This window comes from Gopherus evgoodei, chromosome 4 (genome assembly GCF_007399415.2).
Source record: "Gopherus evgoodei ecotype Sinaloan lineage chromosome 4, rGopEvg1_v1.p, whole genome shotgun sequence".
NCBI lineage: Eukaryota > Metazoa > Chordata > Testudines > Testudinidae > Gopherus > Gopherus evgoodei.
Window position 1 is genome coordinate 30,982,334 of NC_044325.1, and position 12,492 is coordinate 30,994,825.

Genomic DNA, 12,492 nt, shown 5'->3' on the forward strand with positions numbered 1-12,492 from the left:
CAAGATGGGGGGCATTTTCCAGTGTGCTTAGTGCAGTACAAATGCTACAGATCTGTCAGTGCCTGACATCTCTCCCAAGAACCCAAGCTGTTCTCTTCTGTTAGACCCTGCTTTTCAAATGTGACTCCTCACAGCAATTTTGAGCTAGCCTGTTATTTAGCTTATGGTGGCATACAAAATACTTGGCAAATGTCGGTTGCAATCGGACAGCAAGGAGAGCGCCTAAAAAGAGACGCAATGGTTGGGCTAAACAACTGACACATAACAACCCTAATGAGAGGCCCTCATGGATCCTGCAGAGCTGATGGAGATCTGCACCAATGAGTCTCAGGCCAAGGAATAGGGACTCACCAGCTTTCCACTGTCAGAAACTCTCTTTTGGCACAGTTGCACCTGGCTCTTGTTTCCCTATTAGAAACCCCATTGGTAACAAAGTTATTTCCATTGGAGTAGCAGCATTAACCAGCTGTTTGCTTTTCCGCCTTGTGCATTACTTCCTCAAAGGAGCTGCCTCCCTGGGACTCTTCCACTCCCTGTAAACTGCTTTTAAGCATCTTGGGAGGGTAGCAACCTGCTTTTAAGGATTAACCAACAAGGCACCTGCTGCAAGCCCTCAGATTTTCTTCTTTTTTTAAATGCAACCTCTCATTATTTCTCCCAAAGAGGTGATTATCTAGGAGTCATATTCACTCCTCTGCTCATGCCAGAAGGAGGAATGATGTCCATGCTGCATGCTCCTTTCTTCCCCCTCCTCCAAATCCTATGGGAGACACATGGCTGGTTTTAATGTTGGGGTTTAGTGCACATTTGAGGGAGGAAGGAGACAGGGCAGTAGACACACTGTACAGCATGCTCCCATCCAAATGGATATGTGAAATGAATTTGGGCTCTTTGAACCCAATTCTCCACTAGTCGGTGCCTTGTGTAGTCTCATATACTGTACCTGCAGAGAGTGAATGCAAAGCAGGCATCAATCACTGCTGTTCCGACTGGGTAGCCTTTTATACCCTCTTTGCACAGGTGTAAATGAGTGCACAAAGTGGAGGGGGGGAGAAGCAGAGAATCAGCCCTTGTGTCTGCCCGACCCTGAAAAGCCAGGGATTTAGCACAGGCCAGGGTGAGTGACCAACCAGAACATGGGCCTGCAAAAGTGCTGCTGTCAGGAGAGGGAGCAGATACACAGAAGTGAAACTGACTAGTCTCTTTTTGCTGTTCAAGCTGAGTGCACTACAGAAAGTAACCTAACAGCATAAAGGGTGAAAAGGGCATGGCAGGCCAGATCCTCAGCCAGTGTAAACGAGATTAACTCCATTGAAATCAACAGGTATCTTGCTTTACACCATGTGGGGATCTGGCCCAGCAACTTCCATCTTCAATATGCAAAGACAAGTAGGACAGTAACACAGAGGGGGACGCCTTAATGTTGTCTCTGATTCATTTTTAAACGGACATTGTTCTCTTAATCCCTTGGGGGGATTTCCACTACATCTTATTGCACAGAAGTGCCCTAACCTGAAGGAAGCAGAAGAAAGTCTGCTTTACTCACTTGGAACTTCTCCCATTTAGCAAGAGATAAATTAGCTGGGTCCGCGAGGTGCAATTATTATAAGAGGACTAAAAGAGAAAAAAAGAAATCAGGCCCATTACGTTTAAATGTCGCCTCCAGTGGATTCGCTAAAATGTGTTTTCTCCTCGACTGAAAATATGCTAAGGACTCCTGGTCAGTATAAGTCAAGATACAGATCTGATCCTGGACACGAGATGGTTGAACGTCACTTCACATTTTCAAGATTTTGATTTTTACAGTTTCTTCTTATCCCCTGGTACTAGGCAAGCAGAAGATGGCTACAAAGATTACGGCCACAACAAACACCCAAAGAAAAACAATAGGTCATGAGGAGTACAGTCTGTACAGTAGCATGAGTGAAGATGAGCTTATTCAACTGGCCATAGAACAGAGCCTGAAAGAGGATCCCTCAGGTCAGTCAGCTGCCCAGAATCATCAGAAATCAGTCATGACAGCTCCAGGAGAGCCACCTACGTTGACGCGTCCTTGCTCTCATAATCCACCACACCAGATTAATGCTTGGCACAGGTGAGTGAGGTGGGGTCTTCACAAAGCCCCATTGAAAGATGGCTTTCTAGACAGTTTTACAAAACAGCATGAAAACTCATTTAACAGATCAGCTTGTAATTAATTTACAATGGTCAGCTTCTGATCTCATTGCTGCTGGGGTAGCTCCACTGGAGTCAGCGGCGTTACTCTGGCATGACACTATTGTCAATTAGATTAGAACTTGGGCCCGAATGTCTGCTAAAAGTTGTGTATCTGTACAAAACACTGGACCAGTCCTGCAACGTTTTCTTACCTAAAGGGTCCTCACTCAGGTGGCAGCCTCATTGCTCTGCAGGGAACAGAGGGCTTTCCTGAGTTAGTTCTGGTCAGGTGAGGCTTGCAGGATTTTTATGAAAAAATGTGGAAAGGTTCTGATTTTTGCCCCCACACAAAAGAACCAAACTATGTATATAAAACACATGGCTATAAACACTACTGAAGTGTCACAAACATATTGCTTTTGCTTACTTAGGCACAAATTCTGAGCTCATGTACATCCAGGTGCACCAGAGTAACTCCATATCTAGGCAGACCTCTCTTCCCACACAATGTCATACTCATTACTGATGCCTAAGCAGCCCACTAGGTTATAGGAACCTGCCATTTTAAAAAGCAAACATTTTTTATTTTCATTTTTAAAAATGAAAAATTCTCAAAAAAGATGGAAAAGTTCACTAAAAAAATTCTACAACAATTCAAATAATCAAAAAATAAAAGGTGCATTTCACACCTTGCAAAAGAACAATGTTTATATATTTTGTGTATTTTTGACAGCTCTAATTGTAATCTTACAATGACACATTTATTACAGGCCCCCAAACAAAGTGATGGGTGTCATATATACACAGAGTGAAATCCTGGCAACATTTCCATTGATTTCAATGGAGCCAGGATTGTACCTACTGTGATTATTGTAGTATTACAAGATCTGGTGGAGGTACTTCTGTATGGCGCCTGACATGCGATCTGTTGTGGGGCCTGGTCATGTTGGTTAGCATAGGGTCGGAAGTGGGGATCTGATATGGGTCAGGTTAAGGGCAGATCTGTCAGCTTTGGCCCTGTACTCTGAAGGGTCCCTTGCCACCTGCTGATTTTAGCACAGGATAGCATCTGCTGCCTTGCATACTGATTGGTGCTCTCCCACCTCTGCCTGAGCTCAGCAGTTTAGAGCTCCCATGCTCTGCAAGGGCACAGCCTGCCCACCCTATTACTAGGCAGGTATGGAAGCCTACAGGAAGGTTTGTGGCCCCAGGTTTTTAGCTGGCTTAGGGCCTTAGTAGGGTAAGGTCCAGCATGAGGCCAGTTTCTGAATGCACAGTGCTAATGATTCTTATTTCAACACCTCACCAGGCTTCCTCATCTGCCTGCTCTCAGATCCTCCTTTCCCTGAGGTGAAGAGTGTCATCTGACTCCATATCTTCCTCCTGGGTAGTGTGGGGAGTTTAACCTCAGTGTTGTCTTATATGGTCATTCAAATCCCCTGACACTTCCTTAGTGGGCCAAAAATAATCCAGAGCTGAGAGAGCAGCTGAGTTCTGCACAAAGCAAGCCGTGGCCATCTGCTCTCATTCAGCTGCAGGCTCCTTCTCTCTCTGTGTCTCTTTCGGCTCCTGCCTTTAGTAAGGTGCCCGAAAATGACCTGCTTCTCCTATTCAGAGTATTTCTCTTTATTTCATTCGTGCCATCGCTACGCCAGGTTGGCAGCCCAGTCCGGAGGCCAAGCTCCGGGGTCATCTTGGGGGGTCAGACGAAGGTATGACGGCAGCCTGTTCATCACCCCCCAGCCTGTGTAAGTGTCTCCGTTTTGCTGTGTCTTGCTCCAAATTAGCCTTGTTGTCTGTCTGCCCTCCCTAGCCAGCTGGAGGCTTTTGGGTGGCGGGAGTTGTGGCTTTATGTGTTTTGGGAGGAATGCACAGAACTGCCTGAGGGAATCTTATTCATCTCCTCCCTCCTTCACCCTGCCTGCCCTCCCCTGCCTGCCCCTGAGCCTCCTACACACACTCAGTCACTCCTGGGCTATTCAGCCCTACAGACCCCCGCACTCTACTGCATGTGTGCAGACTTCTGTGGGTCCCTAGACAGCACTGAGATGGCAGGGGAGAGAGGAAAGGGGATGTGTGTGTTCTGGTTTATTTATACATGCTGGCTTCCATGTTGCAATCACAACTGAATCAGGTGGGTGTTATTTTTAACTGCATCTGTATGAAGTTCAGAGGTCGAGCCTGGGAAACAAGAACATAAACACGTCAAGGGGCATCAAATCTGAGTGAAGAAGCCTGATCCTTGTCAGTGTGCTTGGTCAATGTCTTCAGACAGCGTGAGTCTCATCTGGTCACTGAACAGGGCTCCTAGATGCAGGGGAACATGTCCTCTCCCACGCTCTCAAGAGGGGCCATGATGTTCCTCTTCGCAGGCTGTGGCTCTTACCCCAAGGGGGAAGCTGCCATTGCAGGCTGGAATTCTTCCTTTTGAAAGAGTGTAAATGTGCTTGGCTGAGTACAGCTACTGTTGGGGGAAACTGCTGGATAGGTTAGCTAGAGAGATCAGACAGGGAAGATGAAACAGGGGGAGGGGACCAAACTGTGCCCATACTCCTGTGAAAGTGCTGGGGAGAGGAAGAACAGCTGCATGGTGGCTGCATGTCCCAGGCACAATGTCTGCGAGGATGTGTCAAGGAGAGTGCACTGAGCACTCACTGCAGAAAGGGGGAACTTACATTACCCTGCCCACCTGCTTGTGGATGCTAGCAGGAATATGCCTGGGTATGTGTATATGTGGGAGCTTTGGTCACACCCCCAGTTAAGCTGGCCAAGCCCTTACAAACCCCCATACACTCAGAAATAGCCAGTAGCATCATTCTGCCGGGGGCCTGAATGGAGTGCTGGGAAGAGAAGATGCTTCCTGCACCGTCTGTGCTCCTGCCCACCTGCTCTGGACTACTCAGAATAGACTCCATCCTGAATCGCTCTTGCAGTGGGAATTCAGCCGCCTGCTACCTGCCTTAGAGATGCAGTAGCAATTCTGAGCCGTTCACAAGATTCAGATTTTTTTTTAAAAACTGCCCGCTTCCTCCCTGCTCCCGCTGCAGAAGTTGTCGTGTTTCTGACAGAATCCAAGCAGCAGAGGGGTTATTTTTTTATACTGACCGGCTGTGCTGCAGGCCAGTCACACAAGGGCTCCAGTGTGACACTCATTAAACTTTCTCTGCTGCAGTGGAGTCTGCTTGGCTAGAGCATGTAGGGCCTAGTCCAGCAAACCCATTACTCACACCAATAGTTATTATTCAAAGAACTAGTCATGGAAATGAAGACTACTCACCTGAGTGAGGGGTTTCAGGAAGGTGTCTTTAGGGATTTTCTAAAGAGCTAAGGGGTAGATTTTCAAGAGCTCAGATACCATATAAATCCTTTCAAAAGGACCAGTTTTTCTCAACTGTTCAGCATTCAGCAGCTCCCATTGTGATTCCTACAGACAGATTTTCGAAGGAACTCAACATCCAACATTCTGAAAATCTGGCCACATATTTTGGTGCCTAAGTGGAAGCTGAGCATTTTTTAATACCTGGTCCTTACTGCGTTATGTTTGGAGTTTCACTGGGGTGGACAGCTTTTCTCTTCCACTCCTTAATTCAGTGGATGTGAGTTCAGATCATTACACAAAGGTTTAGGTGTTGATCTGAATTACATCACTGACTTCTGAGAAACTGGACCAGCTATATTCCCAGAATAGACTCTCTTGTGAGGTTCCTAGCACTTTCTGCTTTCCAGAAATACCACAAGAACAATCTCTCATGGTATTTCAGCATTTCTACTTCTGGGCTCATTTCTTTTACACAATTAAACAAACTTGTTCAAACCTCAGAAAAGTTTGGTGCAGGTTAGGTGTGAGTTTGGAGAGAAGCTTTGGAAAGAGGTTTCTGGACAGATTTGAACATCCCGAGTTACCTTTTAGAGGAAAGCAGTATGTGTGAGTAGAATCACATAGTACTACAGAGCTAACGTCCATTGCAGCCAGTGCACTCGAGCCACCAAAATCTTGCCATTTTAGTTTGCATGAGTGGGCCCTAGGCTTTCACAGTCCTTCTTGGTTGATGCTGTAAAAAGCTTTACTGTAATGCTGCAAAATGTAATTGATTTTCAACATTGTTTTAAAGAGAGCTGGATCCTGTAGTGGAAGCAATCAAGGAAGGAGATGAAAGTGCCCTGCTCAATATGATGAAATCAGGGAAGAACCTTTCCGAACCTAACAAGGATGGGTGGCTACCACTGCACGAAGCTGCCTATTATGGCCAAGCAGGCTGCCTGAAAGTGTTGCAAAGAGGTTAGTAAAATAAAAACAACTGATTACAAATGGAAGAGAAACTAAAAATATCAGCCACAAAGAAGAAAATATAACCACCCCCATGTTCTGTTCATGGCATACACACAGAGACAGATAAATACTCTTGCTAAAAGATTGCACTGTAACACTACTTTATTTCCACATATTACCAGGTTTCTTAGGGTATAAAATAATGGTCTAGATCAGTGGTGGGCAACCTGCGGCCCACGGAGCGCATGCAGCCCATCAGGGTAATCCACTGGCAGGCTGCAAGACAGTTTGTTTACACTGACCGTCCGCAGGCACAGCCGCCCGCAGCTTCCAGTGACATGGTTCACTGTTCCTGGCCAATGGGAGCTGTGGGAAGCAGCAGCCAGGGCCACCCAGAGGATTCAGGGGGCCTGGGGCAGGGCTGGGTCTTCGATGGCAATTCAGCGGCGGGTCCCTCTTGGAGGGAAGGACCTGCTACCGAATTGCCACCAAAGAATGAAACGGTGGCAGTAGAGCAGCCAAAGTGATGCCGATCACAGCTTTCCCATACCTCCTCCCACCCCGCTGCTTGCAGCACTTGTATTCACCGGGCGGCACTCCGAGGCTTCAGCAGCACTTCAGCAGCGAGTCCTTCACGAACTCCGAGTCTTCTGCTGCACTGAAGGACCTGCTGCCGAAGTGCCACTGAAAACCTGGAGCGGCTTGCAGGGCCCCTGTGGGGCCTAAGGCCTGGGGCAAATTGCCCCACTTGCTCCTCCTCCACCTCCCTGGGCAGCCCTGGTGGCAGCCAGCATGTCCCTGTGGCCCATGCTGCTTCCTTATACCTCAACTGGGGTAAATCAGTGTAACTCCAGAGAAGTCAGAGAAGCTACACCAATATACTCCAGCTGAAGATCTGGCCTAGCCTCTGTTTGCTAATAGTTAATAATGGGCTATTGGTTTACTTTTAGTTTCGAGTTCCCATTAGAGAGCAGTTGCTCAATTGCTTTGTGAATCACCAGTAGCTATAAGTATCAGAGGGGTAGCCGTGTTAGTCTGGATCTGTAAAAGCAGCAAAGAATCCTGTGGCACCTTATAGACTAACAGACGTATTGGAGCATGAGCTTTCGTGGGTGAATACCCACTTCGTTGGATGCATGTGTATTCACCCACGAAAGCTCATGCTCCAAAAAGTCTGTTAGTCTATAAGGTGCCACAGGACTCTGCTGCTTTTACAGTAGCTATAGTCAACCTACATTTCTAACATTTTAACCTAATTTTCTGTCCAACCTATTATTCTGTTACCTATTTTATAGTCAACCTGCAGGATGTTCTCAACCTACTTTGACTTTGTTTATTTGCGGGGAGGGGATGGGACCCTGAAATATTTTGAAGAGTTAAAGTGCCTCCAAAAAGAAAATGCAGTGTACAGATTTTTGGCATCACAACACATGGATCCAAACACTGTGCTCCAAGATGTCAAAGCAAATGGCATGCTGCATACTCATGGTCAGCAGGAGCACTGCGATGGGGTGCACTGGCTTATGCTCCAACCCCTCCAGTTTATTTCTGTGTCATCCAATAAAAGGCACTGTCAGCACTGTCAGATACAGGTTGCACCTTTCTGATCCTCATGCAGACTCCCATCCTCTGCCTGCCCTTCCGCTGAAGACATCATCATCACGCTTCCCCAGGCTTTCCAGTGGGGCATGGCAGCTTTACATTGTGGCTGGGACTTCACAGGAGCCTCACCAGCAGAGTATGCCCAAGGGCTGCACTGAGTCACCCTGTTCTCAGGGAACACGTTGGTCACATCTTACTCCTAGCCAGTGCCAGTCCCCTTTGCAGCTTGTGCTGATTGGTTATGAGCCCCACAGTGAGAGAGCTGGATTGCACACACTCTATGCAGTAAAATGTTAAATTGTCCATCCTGGATTACCCCTCCAGAGATGATGGGCTAGAGATGGGCCTGAGTCATGATGTTTACGTCCAGATTTGGCTCCATACCCAAACTTCCCCCAAAGCGCAGGGGTTTTTGGATTTGGGGTTACACTGTATCCCACATACAGGCAGGCCCATCCCCAAGTCCTGAACTTTGAATCCTCATCTCTACCTGATCTGCACTTTGAGGGGCTTGGTTGTTGTGTTCTGCTTCAGATCCATCATTAACATGTTGGTTAATTTCTCCATCGGTGAGATAAGGTGCCTCTTACTGATAATCGGAAAATGCATCACCTCTAAGGCAGAGTGTTAGCCAGCATGTATTGCTATGACTATCTAAATGCAAGCTAGCTGCAGGGCCATCCTTACCCATATGCAAAGCACGCACTTGCATAGGGCACCAGGCTGCGTGCTGCTCCAGCCCCTGCTCTGGCTCTTCTTGCACTGTGTCTTCCCGCTCCTTCCCTGCCCAAGCCCCGCCTCTTCCCGCCCCTGCTCTGCCCAAGCCCCGCCCCCACTCCCTTGAGCTCTGCAGCAGGGCCGGGCCTGCACTCACCGGCAGTGGGAAATGCAGCAACCCCACCCCAGCCGCACCACCAGTGTGTGCTGGGGGGTGGTTTCCCCCTGCCCCCCAAGTCAGCCCAGCCCCCCTGCAGAGGCCTGGGGCCTGCCCCCCCCCCCCACGGAGGCCTGGGGCCCGCAACTCCCCTGCCCCAAACACACCCCCCACTGGGAGGCTGCATAGGGACCCAGAATAGCCAGGGACAGCATTGGCCAGCTGTATAGATGAAAGCACTTCAATGTGTCAGCAAACTCACTGATGCAATTTTTACTGCAGCACTGATTTCTGATGCTGTATTTACTGCAATGTTAATATCTGGAGTGATATGTAACATCAAGTGATTTTATTTTCCACTTTTTAAAAATGTTTCTTACCAGAGAGTTTTTGGTGGTTTTGCAGAGAATCTTGGAATCTGATCTGGATGGCATGGCAAAGCCATCTCTTGGGTAATTTCCTAGCATTTGGTGTTCCATGTTTGAAATCATCATAGGAATGCAGGGTTGGAAGGGACCTCAAGTCACCTAGTCCATCCTCACCACACGGAGACAGGATCAAGTATACTTAGCTCATCCCTGCCCCAAAATGATTAGCAACAGCGTTCAGTCTCAGAGTTAGACAACATGTGCTATATGCCTTACTAACTATGGAACAATGACATCTCATTAGCATACCCTGGAACCACGGATCAGCGTACGCTTCAGGAAGAGACAGCGCTGTACATAGCAACAAGCAGGGGAAACCTGGACTGTCTACTTTCTTTGCTGCAAGCCGGGGCTGAACCTGATATTACAAACAAGTCCAGAGAAACTCCACTCTATAAAGGTAAATGGCCTGATTTTCAGAGGTGCTGAGCCCCCTAGATTTCAACTGAAGTGGCAGGTGCTCAGCACCTCCGAAGATCAAGCCCATGTTGTTTCTATAGGAGTATGTATGTGTCTTTTTCAATACAAAATTCAAAGCACCTACCACATATCAGAGCAAAAATAACCGAGATGTCAGTCATACACTTATAGTGTGGGCAAAGGCACAAATGTACAGTATTTACTACAACAGATGTATTCTAATATGAAAAAATGCTATAAGGTATCCTTGGTATGCTACATTGTTGCTCTGTGTTGAGAACACTTTATTCAGCAAAACCACACAAAATCCATGGAATCAGAATTTGGAGAAGGAGAAGTTCTCTTAGGTCATCAGGTCCATCTCCCTGTGAATGGATGGTTCCCCATGGTACTTTTTGTAGTGCTCTGTCTAGGGCCCATGGTACTCTTTCTAGTGCTCTGGCTAGTCTAGTCTTAAATGTATAGGCCCAGATTTTACAAAGTGGCCACTCTCTTTGAGTGCCTGGATTTATGGACACCCAACTTGACACTGGATATTGAAACTTTGGCCCAAAAGGGGCTACCAGATTTAAGGGACTGCTTCACTTTTCAATAAATATAAAAGATGGGCCAAAACATAGCATATGGGAGCGCACCCAGCCTTGGAAAACCATTTTGAAAATTTACTAGACTCAACACAAAATCTGCTTGCCCACAGGCGGCAGTGTATTACCCGTGCAGTGTATTACCTATTTCTTGGTGGGTTCCTTTAAATTTCCTGGCACCAGCTCCACTGGGCATGTTTGCCAAAATCTTTCAAAGTCAAAATGATCTTCAACTCAAACTTTGATAACTAACAGATTTCTTCCCAGTGCTCCTCCTGGCCGGAAACATTTCTCACTTCTCTTCCAAGGCCTGGCAAGGAGAACCCAGGTCACTCCTGCTCCTTCTGGGAGTGAGGGTTGAAGGATTACTAGCAGAACAATCTTTCCCTCTGCCTTCTCCCAGGGTTTTATTTGAACTGGCTGGAGGCTTGATTGGGAGAGAAAGGAGCATTGCCCACCCTTCATTACAAGGCTCCTGGTGCCTTAAAGAGACAGTCATATCTTCTCATATCTTACCCCAGGACCTCTGCCTCTCTGCCCACATCTATCCCTGCTCTTCCCAGGGTTTTTATACAGTTGAAACTACTTGGAATGGAGTAGCCTGGATCTTTCCCCTCCCCACTTCCTCTTTCCTTGAAGGGCCAGTATAACCTGTTACACTCACCCTCTACCATGATGATGATGAAAAAATTACTTACTTTTCGGAATGTGGGTGAGCTGAATTTTGCAAAGCTGCTATGGATAGATAATTGCTGTAATGTCAGGTCAGACAGTTCATTCTCAATGCATGTGAATGACATGCATTAATGATAGTGGGAACTGTACCTGCTCATCAAGGAAAGAATCAACCCACAGGAGAAATGATGGCATCATGAAGAATTATACTTTGACTTACAAAGGAATGTCCTAGCCCATATCAACATGCAATGTACAATACATTATGGCCAGAGCTTGCAAAAGTGGCCTGTGATCATAGGCACCGACTCCATGAGTGCCTTAGGGCTGGAACACCGATGGAAAAAAAAGAATCGGTGCTTAAAACCCACCAGCAGCCATCTCCCCCCTCCTCCTGGTGCCACCCGAGCACCAGCGGCCCCACCAGTCAACTCCTCCTTTCTCCCAGGGCCTCTGCCCACCAGGGATCAGCTGTTCCACGGCATGCAGGAGGCGCTGGGAGGGAGGGGGAAGAGCGGGAATGGGACTTACTCCAGGGAGGGGGTGGAACTGAGTGGGAAGACGCAGAGCAGGGGTGGAGTGGGGGCAGGAAGAAGCAGGGTGGGGGTAGGGGCTTGAGGGAAGGGGTGGCATGGGAGCGGGGTCTGGGGAGGACTGGGGTGGAGTACTCCCGGGGCAAAGAAGAACCCAGCGCTTGTGCCTGTGATTCTAGGTACCTCAGGTTCTAGCATGTTGTAATGGGCACCCAGAACTGTGAAACCCAGAGTTAGCGGCATCTTGAAAAGTTTGGCCTAAATGACCTGCCTTTTGTTAAAACAGCCTGTGAACGCAAAAACGTCGAAGCTGTAAGGATACTGGTGCAGTACAATGCTGATGCAAACCACCGGTGCAACCGGGGATGGACTGCTCTCCATGAGGCTGTCTCTCGGAATGACATAGAAATAATTGATATCCTGATCAAAGGGGGAGCCAAGGTTGAAAGCAAGAACACCTATGGGATCACCTCTTTATTTGTGGCTGCCGAGGGTGGGCAGTTAGAAGCTTTGCGATACCTTGCCAAGTGTGGTGAGTACAGTGGTGCTGTTCATTTGCTTTATATATTATGGCCTAAATATTCAAAAGTATCCACTAATTTTGGTTGGCTCAGTTTTTCCGTATTCAACTGAGGACGAGGCCTACTTTTCAGAGGTGGTGAACACCTCTTGCTCCCTGAAAGCTTCTAGCAAGAACAGTCCACATGGGTGAGAAGGGGTTAGAATACAGGTGCACAATGATTGTGCTTCTTCAGTATCAATGGTCACTCGACTTAGAAGCAATTTGGTGCCCTGACTTTGCGTGGCATTGATAACACAAAAGTTTTCATGACTGTCACTGTACATGTGTATCCTAAAAATCCAGTGACAGAAGAATAAGTCACGGTCAGGGAAAGATAAGAATAAGGTCAGAGTTAAATGTTAGCCAAGCATGGTCTGCTCATGAATT

At 47.4% G+C, this 12,492-nt stretch overlaps 1 protein-coding gene across 1 annotated transcript in view; it reads left to right on the forward strand.

Annotated features, from left to right (window-relative positions):
• The window catches only part of ASB2 (ankyrin repeat and SOCS box containing 2), a 40,796-nt gene that overhangs the window by 5,678 nt on the left and 22,626 nt on the right, over positions 1 to 12,492 (forward strand). Inside the window, exons 2-6 of the mRNA XM_030558852.1 lie at positions 1,831 to 2,095; positions 3,813 to 3,905; positions 6,270 to 6,436; positions 9,576 to 9,731; positions 11,830 to 12,075. Coding sequence (XP_030414712.1) covers positions 1,842 to 2,095; positions 3,813 to 3,905; positions 6,270 to 6,436; positions 9,576 to 9,731; positions 11,830 to 12,075 — 916 coding nt within the window. The 5' untranslated portion in view covers positions 1,831 to 1,841. The remainder of the gene's footprint in view (positions 1 to 1,830; positions 2,096 to 3,812; positions 3,906 to 6,269; positions 6,437 to 9,575; positions 9,732 to 11,829; positions 12,076 to 12,492) is intronic.